The sequence below is a fragment of the Hemiscyllium ocellatum genome, chromosome 2, assembly GCF_020745735.1.
Source record: "Hemiscyllium ocellatum isolate sHemOce1 chromosome 2, sHemOce1.pat.X.cur, whole genome shotgun sequence".
Lineage (NCBI taxonomy): Eukaryota > Metazoa > Chordata > Chondrichthyes > Orectolobiformes > Hemiscylliidae > Hemiscyllium > Hemiscyllium ocellatum.
This window is the reverse complement of record NC_083402.1, coordinates 124,029,619-124,043,312: the sequence shown is the minus strand read 5'-3', so window position 1 is coordinate 124,043,312 and position 13,694 is coordinate 124,029,619. Positions and strand designations below refer to the sequence as shown.

Below are 13,694 nucleotides of genomic sequence, written 5' to 3'. Positions count from 1 at the left end.
AGGCTTTTAACAAGGTGTCGGTTGGCAGACTGGTCAAGATGATAAGAGGTCATGTGATATGGGGCAATTTGTATCCAAAACTGGTTTAGTGGTAGGAATTAAAAATCACACAACATCAAATTATAGTCCAAAGGGTTTATTTGACAGCTAGCTTTCAGACCATTGCTCTTTCATCAAGTATCTGTGGAGCAGGATCATAAGACACAAAGTTTATAGCAAAAGATCACAGTGTCATGCATGCAACTGACACTGGTACCTCATATTAGTGGCAGGAGGCAGAGGGTCATGGTCAAAGGCTATTGTTGTTGTGATTGAAAGCCTATATCCAGTGACAATAGTGCAGGGCTCAATGCCGTGTCCCATACTGCTTGGGTGAACAATAATGGGCTAAATGCAAATATAGGAGGCTTCCTCAGTAAGTTTGCAGATGAGATGAAAATTGCTGGTGTGGTAAATAACGAAGAAAAAGCCTTAGACTACAGGATGATATAGATCACCAGATCAATGGCAAATAGTACTTAATCCTGAAAATTGTATGAAACAATGCATTTTGGAAGAATAACATGGTAGTACACAACAAATGATTAAGACCCTAGCAAATACAAAGGATCAGAGGGACCTTGGTAAGCATGTCCATTGATACTTAAAGGCAACATGACAGATCGATTAGGTAATTTACAAGGCATATGGGATACTTGCCTTAATTAGTTGAGGCACTGAACACAAGAGCAGGGAGGTTACAACAGAGCTGCAGAAGATGCTAGTTACATCATAGCTAGAGTATTATGTGCAATTCTAGTTGTCATACCATAGGTAGAATGTGATTGCACTAGAAGGGCTGCAACAGAAATTCGCCAAGGTATTGCCTGGGCTGCGGTGTTTCAGCAATGAAAAAGGAACTAGAAAGGCAGAGACTTAAAAGACAGAAGCTGAGCTACAACCTGATTAAGTTGCACAAAATTGAGTGCATTGATAGGAAGAAATTTTTCTCCTCAGTAGAGAGGTCAATAACTGAAAGAGCATAGACTTAAGGTAGTGGGCAGCACATTTAGAGGGGGGTGAGTAGTGGGCATTTGGAACACAAAGCCTGAACTTGTGGCATTCGCAGGAGCCATCACAACATTTTAATATATTTAGATGAGCACTTGAAATATCGGAATATAAAGCTACAGATCAAGTACTAGAAAATTAGATTAAAGTGCTTTATGATCAGTGCGGACATGAGGCCAAAGGGACTCTTTCTGTGCTGTAAAGCTCTACAACTCTGATTCCAGGTTATGCTGCATTCCAAAGGGAATTACTGCCGAATGCATCCATATATGGAAGGAGCTGATTTGTGCAGAAATCTTGATAGGAACAAAAATTCTTCAGGATTTGTCACTTCACTCTATGTAGACTTGCACATTTTAAAATAACTGCAGAAAGCAGCAAACACTTGTAAAATCTAAGTAACAGTTGGAAGAAAATCAACCAGCAGCTAATCTGCAAGTAGTTTCTGACCCTTCAAAGTAGTGTGAGTGAAGGATTAGGTGTTCCGTTCCTCTGCTAAAAATGCGTTCAGCAATTGGAGATTAAGGGCACTATTAGCTGGAACTTCGAGCTCTAAAATGGAACTGCTGTTAGCATGATCTGTCTGTCTTGCATATTTTGGACAGCTGTTCCTGTGCACTAATACTCTCATAAATATGAAACCCATAATTATTTGCTCCAGAAAGTGTGCACAATGCTTCGAACGCTATTTTGCTGCTCAAAGGGCACTTATAATACTTAAGAAAACATGCAAACATCCAAATTTCTCACGCAAGATCTTAACATGTGCAAAGCCATGGTGGGAGGGAATCAACTTGCATACACCAAATATTGTAGAACTTACAATTTCCCTGTTCTTCAACTCTAAGTTTTAATTATATAAATATTTTAAAGACAAGTTAATACATTTTTGTTTCAAAAAGCTTATTGGTTCTGAGGATTCATAAATGGGTGTGCAGAGTGCAAAACAAGATATATCAATCCTACAAATCATTACTTAGGCTTGATTTCAAATATATAGAAACAATAAGTTACTGAGAATGTCAAGGCCATGAGGATAACAGAGTTCACAAAGACACCATCAGAAAATAGAGAAATCCAAGAGGAAATCCCAAACTGTTATTTGCAATTATGCATGTATTGAAGATTTACTACATTAAAGTCTATTAACACCAATTGGTGTTTTGGTAACTAGAGGGCATAAACTTATAAATAAAGGAATAAAGAAAGGGATTAAGAGAATTAAGTAATGCAGGGATATCAGGATATGAAGTGTCTCTCAGTAACTGCAATGGATGTAAAATTCATTTTGTTAAAAAAAAGGCAATGGACTAATATCTAAACACAACATAAATGGTATTAGGGATCAAAGGGTAATTCTTTCAGCTAGACTGCACAAATGAGATAGACTAAATGGTCTCCTTATTTTTAAAATGAGCCACTAACAGTCATTATATATTTACTTTCCACACTTACCAAATTACGGAAGCCAGTATTATATTTCTGTTGTTTGTGAAAGGTTCAATGGGAGGTTCACCTAGAAGCACAGATGCCAGAATTGCTCCACCAAAGCAGCAAAGCATACCACTGAACCAACATGCAATTGGACTGCGATGTGCTACATCTACTGCTCCTGAAACATGGAATATTGAAACAATTCTTTTTAGGACAAGCTTAAATAATAAAAGTACCAAAATTAATTCAAAGTAGCCTGTTTCAATGATTGATCTATCAATTAATTTGCATAATTTTCTATGCCTATGGTGGCTAAACATTTGCTGTCATTTTCTCAGCAAAGATTCAGCAACACTGGTAGACATTTTAATATTTGTACAAAGAAATATATTGTTGTAGAACTGCAGATTTTTGTAGTGGCAAAAATTGTTAGAATAACTCCAGGGACACAGGTGCAGCTTCAATGGAATAGGAGATGTTAACATGAAAAGATGTCTTGTCAATACATGGAAAAAATTCATTTTTGACATCTGGCTCAAAAAAGGTAAAGTCAACCACAGACAGATGCAGAAGATATCATACTTTGCTCTGCCTCAGCAGCATTCTTGTAACCAACTTCTCATTATAGTTTTTAAAAAAGTAGTGTTTAAGTTTTATACTTCCTACAAACTACCTTTGAGGTCTGAGGCAGATTAGTCAAATATTCTGGACAATTATGCCCCAAGATACAACTTACCTAGGATCCTGACAACCAAAACGTAGGTAGTTTCTACACAACTATGAAAATAATCTAAATCAAATCTTAGATTAAAAAGTATATAAATTAAAAGATCGTAATAGCCCTTTTAATATTCTATTTCAATGAGATGAGTTTGCCTAATATTTCAGAAAACTAAATCAGTTATTCAAAATGTTAAAATTTGCAATTTTTATTTTTTCATTTCAAAGAAATTATAAAAATATTAATGATCCATTCTATTCTATGTAATGTGGTAAGAAAAACTTTAGTATGAGGATTCAATTATCTTTATTACTTTCTAATGTTCAATTACCTTCTTCATTTACAGTGTCAGTTTCAGGAAGAGTATACACAGTCTCGATAAGTACACAATTCACACTTTTACACAATTATTAGACAAATGTCCAGTGTCCTCTACCATATAGTGCTGCACTTCTTCAAACTTTCCTTTGAATGAAAGTTTCTATCAATGCCTATATTTTTATTCAACTGTGGGTGAAATCTTATACAAGTCTGAATGAAGGGTTTGTGCCCGAAACGTCGAATTTCCTGTTCCTTGGATGCTGCCTGACCTGCTGCGCTTTAACCAGCAACACATTTTCAGCTCTGATCTCCAGCATCTGCAGACCTCACTTTTTACTACAAGTCTGAATACCATGGGCTACAATGGGAAATGCGTCAGAATCGTGTGAGAAAGCCAACAAGGTCTATCTTGATTTCAGGAACAACTTGCTGTATCTTTTAACTAAGTTCCAGAAGTTGTGGTGAGAGTTTTGCTCGGTAATTGAGAGTTGCCTATTAAAAAGGGATTATTGCTCATTAACAACCTTATTAACAGCATATCTCACTTCATTAATGTGCAGCTTCCTATACTAACATCCACGGCGAGTAAACTAGCTGAGAATTCTCGACATAGAAATCGAGCAGGTACGTAGTGACTTCAGCTCACTGCTGGCTATGAAGAGCTTTCAACCTGGTCACCACGCAACAGTGTTACAGGGCACAATTCATGTGCACCAGCCACATACACCTCTTGTCCAATGCAAATTTGAATGCAATATTTGAGAACCCTTTTGGATTTGCAAGAGAACTTTCCAATTCACTTGCACAGGAAGCACAGCCCTGCACAGCAAGGTACACCAGTAACTAATATTGAACCGCTTCTGCAAGGATACCTTGTGCACAGGAACATGCACCTGGTTCATAGATTGGACCAGGCCACAACTCGAGGCTGCTTGCTTGCTTGCTCTTTTAGCACTCTGTCACTTAGTGCCTACCTGATTGCTCTCTCCATTCATGCCTTGCCCTGATATGCCTATTAGCAAAGACACAAAACGAGGCAGCTGACTGCGGTGAGCAAACCACAATCAAGGAGATGTATACCTTGCTGTATGGCAGCACACTATGTCAATCCGACTCCTGCACCACATGCCAGCAGCTGACATAGCAAACACACTACATATGCAGCAGGCAAGCAGACATGTTTCAAAGTCTTAGTGGAGTTGCCCTCACCAAAATCTACACAGGCACCAGAGAGTCCCAGCACAGAAAGTCAGGTGCTACTTCCAATCCCAGTCCAGAGGAATGGGCACAGTCAGATCAACATGGTCAGGGGTCCCTACCTATGCAATTCAAGGGAGTGGGTGACAGTTTGTTGCTCCATAATAGCCAGTCTGCTCGTGGATAGGGGAGCATGTGTAAAGGCTATCATGGTTAGGAATATATGCAAGAGTCTGGGCACTTCTGATTGAGAGTCACTCAGTTAGGTCAAATCAAGAGATGAACCATGTTCAATCCATTGGGTTCTTCCAGAGAAGTTAGAGTTACAGAGTCTTGCAGCACAGAAACAGACCCTTTGATGCAACTCGTTCATGCTGACCAAATTTCCCAAAGTAAGCTAGCCCCATTTGCTGGTGTTTGACCCATATCCCGCTGAACCTTTCCTATCCATGTACTTGCCCAAATGAGTTTTAAAATGTTGTAACTGTACCTGCATCTACCACTTCCTCTGGCAGTTCATTCCACATACAAACTACCCTGTGTGAAAAAGGTGCCCCTAGGGTCCCTTTTAAATTTCTCTTTATACCTTAAAAATATACTCTCTAGTTCGGAACTCTCCTACCCTAGGAAAAAAAATCTTTGCTATTCGCTTTATCTATGACTCTCGTGATTTTATAAACCTCTATAAAGGTCACCCTTTAAACTCCTCTGTTTCAGTGAAACAAGTCCCAGCCTGCATAGGAAAGGCTTGGAGGGACATGGGCCGGGTTCTGGCAGGTGCGACTTGATTGGGTTGGGATCTGTGCTGTACATCTCTGACTCTATTCAGATTCTCTTATTACACAATGTCTACAGCTGCGTGCAAGCAAAAATAAATATTACAATCAAGAAGGAATTTACAGATCTCATGACTGAAATGATGGACCTATCCAGTGATCTGGTTGGAACTGGAGTTCATTTTCTGGATTACATGACCTATGCCGAGCAGATTTTTTTTCCCCCAGGGCACAGGGAGTCACCTCTGCAACGGGATCTGGATGTCCCTGAATCTCGACACCACACAGTGGAACAGGGCCTTGTGCAGTTTTCTAATTTATTGAACAGCAAGCTTTTCCTCACCAACATAAAGGATGTTGCTTCTATTGTGTGGGTTGCAATGGTATCCACGCAGTGACTCTATATTCTTATAGCAAGGAGACAGCAACACACTGATTTTAATAGGCAAAACCAGTTATAAATTATTTTGGCCTGACCTAAGGAGGTAGCAAGTGACATTTCTAACAAATTTTAATGTGTCCAACTCTTTGGCTTTCTGTGGCTCTTGTATACAGAGGAGGGGAAAGGGAGCTTTTAGTTCCTATTGCTGTCAGAGTTTGGTTTTGGCCAGTTTTCTAGAAAGGGTTTCGAAAGCTGACAAAACCTCCCACCGGCAAATTGGAAAGCTTTTACTGCTGTTTTATCATCCTGTCTGTGAAGATTCAGAGATGTAAGCGTGAGAGATTTATTAAAATGGATTACTGTGCAGGTGTTCGTGCTTTTAAAGAGAAAATATCAAAGGATTTCATCAGAAATACTACAGGAACAGTTAGATACAGGCACCTTTTTAATTTGTGTAAAAACCTGAACAACTGGGGTGGCACAGTGGCTCAGTGGTTAACACTGCTGCCTCACAGCACCAGGGACCTGGATTCAATTCCAGCTTCAGGCAACTGCTTCTGTTGAGTTTGCATGTTCTCCCCATGTCTGTGTGGGTTTCCTCTGGGTGCTCTGGTTTCCTCCCAGATGTGCAGGTTAGGTGGATTGGCTATGCTAAATTGCTCATAGTATCCAGGGATGTGTACGCTAGATGCATTAGTCATGGGAAATGCAGGGTCACAGGGATATCATAGGGGGTGGGATGCTCTTCAAAGGGTCCTACTTTGGGCAAGTACATGGATAGGAAAGGTTCAGCGGGATATGGGTCAAACACCATTATTAGGGTTCCACACTAATAATGCCATTGCCTCCTGCAGTATTGGCTAATCAGGAAAATCTCCCGTTCTTACCACCTGCTATCAGACACATTAGAAGGATTTACAGGCCAACCTTGAACCTCCCTTACAAACACACTTTCTGTGGCCAACAAGTCCTAGTGTGGGGTGTGAACCCAGAGTATCCGGTGCAGAGGTAGGAACAATCCCAATGAGTCACACGACTTCATTGAAAACCAACTCATTTCTTTGTTTTCTCATGAACCTGTTCAAAGATATTGCTGCCCATCTTTGGAGTAAGTGGGACTTGAACCTGGGCCTCCTGGTACAGAAGCAGGGACATGACTGTTTCTTCACAAGAACCTTCTGAAACCAGCTCATTTGTTTCTCCCCCGGTCACCAAATCCACTACTGGTTTGTTATCCATCCATTAACCACCGCCAGTAAATTCACTGTGCTTCCATACTGAATAATTAATGTGCAAAACCTGTTAAAGGCCATGCAAACCATTGAAAGTGAGGGAGAGAGGGAGGGGACTAAATCAAAATGGAGTTAGAAAGGGGGAAACCCCCAACATTTAGATGGTTTCCAATAGGAAGGGTTTGGAGGGATGTGGGCAGAATGCTGGCAGGTGGGACTAGATTGAGTTGGGATATTTGGTCAGTATGGACGAGTTGGACCAAAGGGTCTGTTTCCACGCTATACATCTCTATGACTCTATGAACTGAGAAATATTTAAGAAAAAAAGAGGGGAGCTGAATTCCACTCTTCATCTGGTCTTAACAAGTTCCAGAAAGTTGTGCATCTTAACACAAACTGGAGTCAAGGAATGGAGAATAAAAACATTACCACAATTTTCTGAAGAGTGCTTGTTCAATTCAAATTATTGTGCAAAAAATGTGAAAGTTTTTGTAGCATGTCATTGTTGTCATCTACCACAGGTCAAATACTGAAAGAATGAACTTGCATTTCTACAGATCCTTTTATAAACTCAGGGTATCCCAAACCACTTTACAAACAATACATTTGAAAATTATTTCATTGGTTAACATAATATTGGAACAAAAATATTTATTCTGTCCAAAGGAAACATTTCTAAACAAAAGTAATAAATGATCGGATCTTCTGTTTTAATAATGGTGGTTGAAGGAATTGTATCAGCCATGGCACTGGACAAAACTATGACAGAATGCCTTCAGTAGGATGCATCCTTCACAAGACAACAAAATTAATGATAGCATAGCAGCCTTCACACAGCATGCTTAAAGTTCCTCTAATATGGACCTTGCATTTTCTGCAGATCCATCATAGAAAAGGGAAAGGTAAAAGAGGATGGAGAAGATTAGTTACCTCCCACTGCTTCAGTTTCCACCACTTCTTCATTTTCCCTCTCCCACACATTCATCCAGAGATGCTTACCAGGGATCAAAATAGGGAAAGGTTACAAGTCACAGAATATAAGGGTACAGGATGGGGAAGAATTGTGCTCAAGAGGAGTGGAGATCTCAACAGATGAACCTGCAGGCAAAAACTTAGGATTCCTATTCCAAATTTGCTCAGCAAAACTAGGAAGAAAAAAAACGGAAGAAACAAGGAAGCACATTGCTAAAGAAAGGAGAGTCAGGAGGTGCAAAAGTCTATGTGGCTCAGTCATGGAAGCAGCTTTCAGGAAGGGAATCTGGATGTTCTAGGCCTTACATTCACAGGGGCAAAGGCTAAAAATCACTACCCAATGAGCATTTGCTGTACCTTCCATCATGCTGGAAACTGAAACTATGAATGGGAAATAAAATGGCTGCAACCACACCTGCAGCTGCAAGGGCAAGTGTCTCAACTTACGAGGGAAAAGAACTGCAGGACCCATTGATGTGCAGCTCTCAAGAGGACATGGAAATTACATACAGACAAATGCACTATACAGAAAACAGACCTGCTGGGGCCCTAATCCCTGGCAATAATAATGCATTGGCTTCATGCACGCTACACTGCCCTACACATCACTGGCCGTTTTCATTCACACCAGTACCTTTGTTCATAGAGACCAGAGAAAGAATATGGTTATGAGGAGCAATGGTGAAAGGAGAACCTAGAGCCCTATACGAAAGCACCTCAATTATCCAAAAGGACACTGGCGGGCAGTATTTCAGTCGGTTAATCGAATTCAGCATAATGGAATGCTGGATAACATAATTTAGCCGAGCATCGGGACCGTGCGATCTTATCAGATAATCTGGTATTCGAATAATAGATTGCCAGATAACAGAGGTTTCTCTGTATACACCTGGTTCATCCCATTTCCACAGGCTGCTGCTGCCTTTCAAAGTAGTCAGATTCAGGGTACAGCCTAAATGGACAAGAATTTACGAATCATGTGGGCACATTTTCACTCGAGGCTACACAAACACTCACTCAAACAGATGTACTGCAAAACTTTGGGACCTTGTGGTGGATGGCTCACCGAGAGAAGTTTTCTTTAGCATTTATTTAGCTGGAGTTGAATGTTAACTTATAGTATTAGGAGTCAGTATTTTTTGTTTTAAAAGTTTTTTTAAATCATTCATGAGATGTGGGTGTTACCAACTGGCCACTGTTTATTTCCTGTGCCTAGCTACCCTTCAAGATGCTGCTGAACTGCCTTCCTGAGTGGCTGCATATGGCTTTTATGCTATCTTATTAAATAATGGAGCAGGCTTTCTTCTGTGCCTATTCCATATGGTCTGATGGACACACTGACATCTGAGGGGGAAGTGCAAGACCACCTGTCCTTGTGCACCAGTCGTTGAATGTATGCATGTAGGTGCAGTAGGCAATGAAGAAGGGAAATGGTATGTTGGCCTTCATAGGGAGCGGATTGGGCTACAGGCTCGTGAATGTTTACTCCAAAAGTCAACTGTGATGGAATATACATCACTTGACATCAGTGGTGGGCAAGTTGTTGGAGCGAATCTTAAGGGACAGGATGTAGATGTATTTGGAAAGGCATGGACTGATTAGGGATAGTCAACATGGCTTAATGCGTGGGAAATCATGTCTCACAAACTTGAGTTTTTTGAAGTAACAAAGAGGATTGATGAGGGCAGAGCAGTAGGCATGATCTAATGGACTTCAGTAAGGCATTCGACAAAGCTCCCCATGGGAGACTGGTTAGCAAGGTTAGATCTCATGGCACACAGGGAGAACTAGCCATTTGGATAAAGGACTGGCTGAAAGGTAGAAGTCAAAAGGGTGGTGGTAGAGGGTTGTTTTTCCGACTGTAAGCCTGTGACCAGTGGAGTTAAACAAGGATCAGTGCTGTGTCCATTACTTTTTGTCATTTATATAAATGATTTGGATGTGAGCATAAGAGGTATAATTAGTAAGTTTGCAGATGACACCCAAATTGGAGGGGTAGTGGACAGGGAAGCTTACCTCAGATTACAATGGGAAATTGATCAGATGGACCAACGGGCCGAGAAGTGGCAAATGCGAGGTCCTGTATTTTGGGAAAGCAAATCTGAGCAGGACCTGTACACTTAATGGTAAGGTCCTGAGGAGTGTTGCTGAACAAAGAGACCTTGGAGTGCAGGTTCATAGTTCCATGAAAGCAGAATAGCAGGTAGATAGGATAGTGAAGACGACATTTCTTTTATTGGTCAGACTACTGAATACAGGAGTTGGGAGGTCATGTTGCGGCTGTGCAGGACATTGGTTAGACCACTGTTGGAATACTGCATGCAACTCTGGTCTCCTTCCTATCGGAAGGTTGTTGTGAAACATGAAAGGGTTCAGAAAAGATTTACAAGGATGTTGCCAGGGTTGGAGAATTTGAACTATAGGGATGAAGTGCTTTTGCCTAAAATGTCGACTTTACTGCTCCTCGGATGCTGCCTGAACTGCTGTGCTCTTCCAGCACCTCTAATCCAGAATCTAGTTTCCAGCATCTGCAGTCATTGTTTTTACCCGGTATAGATTTAGGGTGAGAGGGGAAAGATATAAAAGAGGGTGGTAAGTGTATGGAATGAGCTGTCAGAGGAAGTGGCGGAGGCAGGTAGAATTGCAACATTTAAAAGGCATCTGGAAGGGTAGATGAATAGAAGAGTTTGGAGGGATATGGGCTGGGTGCTGGCAGGTGGAACTAGACTAGGTTAGGATATCTGTTCAGTATAGACGAGTTGGACCAAAGGGTCAGTTTCCGTTCTGTATATCTCGATGACTCTGAGTAAAATTCAGAAAAAGATTATACTTTATACCAAGAGTACTGTCACTAGTGGCACGAAAGTACCCTCAAAAAGGATTTTTTCTTTTTCTCCTATATCTCAGTGTACTATCTGATGCTACTTGTAGAGTGAGTCTGTTGGCCTTAAAAGGACAGCCCTAGGGCACATACATGGTTGGCTCAGACATGGTGTAGGTCTTCTTCAGAGGACAGCTTGAACTGAGGACGATTGGCTGAGGCAATGGAGTGCTGGTAGGTGAAAGTCTCCAGCACAGCCAGAGGCTGCTGGACTTGGCTTCCCATGACAGAAGCCACCCTATCAATCAATGGAGGTAGCCAGTCAGTCAATACTTGAGGCAGCTGGATTCCTATAGTGTAGCTGTACTCCTGCAGCCTCTGTGGCTAAAATGGCTGTTGTCTCCCATACACTTGCATGCCATTCCTGCTCTTCCCCATGCATGTGAAAGGAGTCCCCGATTCCCAACATCACAGATTCTTTCCAGGCAGAAGCTGAGCAGGTGGTTGGTCTCCAGTCATCTTCCGATTGTCAGGTGCATGAGCTATTTGTTCCTCAACCAACTTCAGAGATGTAGCAGCGAGGTGCTCACCAGTTTGTGCTTCAAAACTTTCAAAATATATTGTACCAATCAGGTTGTCAATATCTGGTGAGGAATGCAGGAGGCACTCTTCCTCTGAAGCCTTAGAACTCTCATCCTTAGAGGTATCTTCTGGCAGAACAGCCATTTCTCCAGACGTCATGCACATCCCTTGGTACCTGCAAGACACTAGAAAGTAGATGTAATGGTTAGAGTGATATGAAATGAATGATATTTACAGCAGGTTTAATGCGTGAGTTGCAGTGAAATGAAGAATAGTACTTACTCAGTTGGTGAGATATAGATTTCTTAGCATTCTAACAGGAGCAATTCCAACTGTCTCCAGCAAGGGACAGGATTCCCTCTTCATAGCGGATGAGAGGCATGATGCTGGGTGCCGTGGATCCTGGTCTTTCTGCAGATATCTAGAACATGGTGACTTATTCAGGGAATGGAGATTTGTCAGACAGGGCATAAATCAGGCAAAAGCATGTTAGGGGTTGGGTAGATAGTTAATGAGGCGAGTCTGGTTAAGCTGTGGACAGAAATCATAGTAGGCCTTCCTGTGAGAAATCATCCAAAGAAACTCAGCAAAAGTAACACTTAGCCAAAAAAAACTTTAGATTCAGCCCTGAGAGACAGTTACATACATTTTACACTTTTCTTTAATATGTTAACCAAATTATGCATTATCTCCAGAATTGAGTATTTTGTTGGAAATCTTTATCCTTTAGATTGGCCACTATTTACTCTTGGTCAATCAGGGGCAGCAGCAATGCGGAAATGTCTTTACAGGCATTGTCAGCCCAGTATTCTGCCTTTTTCCCATGTTTCAGAAAGCATCTCCCCATTGCATATATAGTATATTACAAAGAAAACAAAATTGAGGTTGTAATTCTATTAGACATTGCTCAAACCACTGCCAGAATATTCTGCACAGTTTTGAACACCTTAAATGAATTTCTCTAGTAGCCAAATATACAAAATCTGTTAAACTAATATGTATATCCTTTAGCTACTCGATCTTTCAAGTCACACCAATATCCAAGTTAGTCTTTTCTGGTTAAGCAATTAGAATCTCACCAGGTACCAGAAAAACCAAAACATACAGTAATCATAAATTCAAAACAAAACCTGAAAAACTCTCCATGCACTGATTCATAACCAGTACGAAGGAAGATGGTTGTAGTTGTTGGAGGTCATTCACTTCCATCCAGACATTACCCTGAGAAATTCCCACAAGAACATCCTAGGCCTAACTATAACCATAACATTTAAAGCTACTTCATAAAATCAGAAGTGAGGACATTTGTTGATGATTCTCAGCCAAACAGTCAGTGTTCATTTGTACTACAACCTGGACAAACTTCAGGTGTGACTTAAGTGGCAAGTGACACTTTCCTCAACTGCCAGGCAACGATCATCTCGAAACACAATCTAACCATCTCCTCATGATGGTATTACCATTGCTGAATCCCTCAATATCAACAATTAAGAGCTAGCATTGACCAAAAACTGAATTGAACCAGCCATAATAGGCACTGTGACTATAAGAGCAGGTCAGAGACTGAATTCTGCATAGAATACCTAATCTCTTGACTCCCCAAAGCCTACATGCCACATATAAGGTGCTAGTCAGGAATATGACAATGTGCTCTCTAATTGCCTAGATTAGTAGAGCTCCAACAACACAGAAGACTGTCAACACCATCCTGCTTGATGACACCCCACCTCATCCACTATCTTCAACATTTTTTCTTTCCACCACTGTCACACAGTAGCAGCAGTGTGCACCATCTACAAGATGCACTGTAACAACTGACCACATCTTCTTCGACAGCCCTTTCCAAATCCATGATGTCTATCACCTAAGACAGTTGGGGCAACAGATGCAAAGGAATAATACTGCTTGCAAGTATCCCTCAAAGCTATATACCAACCTGATTTGGAACTGTTAAGGTATCAAAATTCTGGAACTCCATCCCTAACTGCGAGTGAACAGAAAGACACTGAAAACAAATGCAGTAATTTGTGGAATGCCCTGCCTGCAACAGTAGTAAACTCGCCAAATTTAAGGACAGTCTAAATGGTCATTGGATAAATATATGGATGAAAATGGAATAGTGCAGGATAGATAGGCTTCAGATTGGTTCCACTGGTTGGCGCAACATCAGGGGCTGCAGGGCCTGTACTGCGCTGTAATGTTCTAT

The 13,694-nt window shown here is 41.0% G+C and overlaps 1 protein-coding gene across 1 annotated transcript in view; it reads right to left on the bottom strand.

Annotated features, from left to right (window-relative positions):
- The window catches only part of LOC132828949 (trimeric intracellular cation channel type B-A-like), a 42,922-nt gene that overhangs the window by 17,068 nt on the left and 12,160 nt on the right, over positions 1–13,694 (bottom strand). Inside the window, exon 2 of the mRNA XM_060846174.1 lies at positions 2,506–2,662. Coding sequence (XP_060702157.1) covers positions 2,506–2,662 — 157 coding nt within the window. The remainder of the gene's footprint in view (positions 1–2,505; positions 2,663–13,694) is intronic.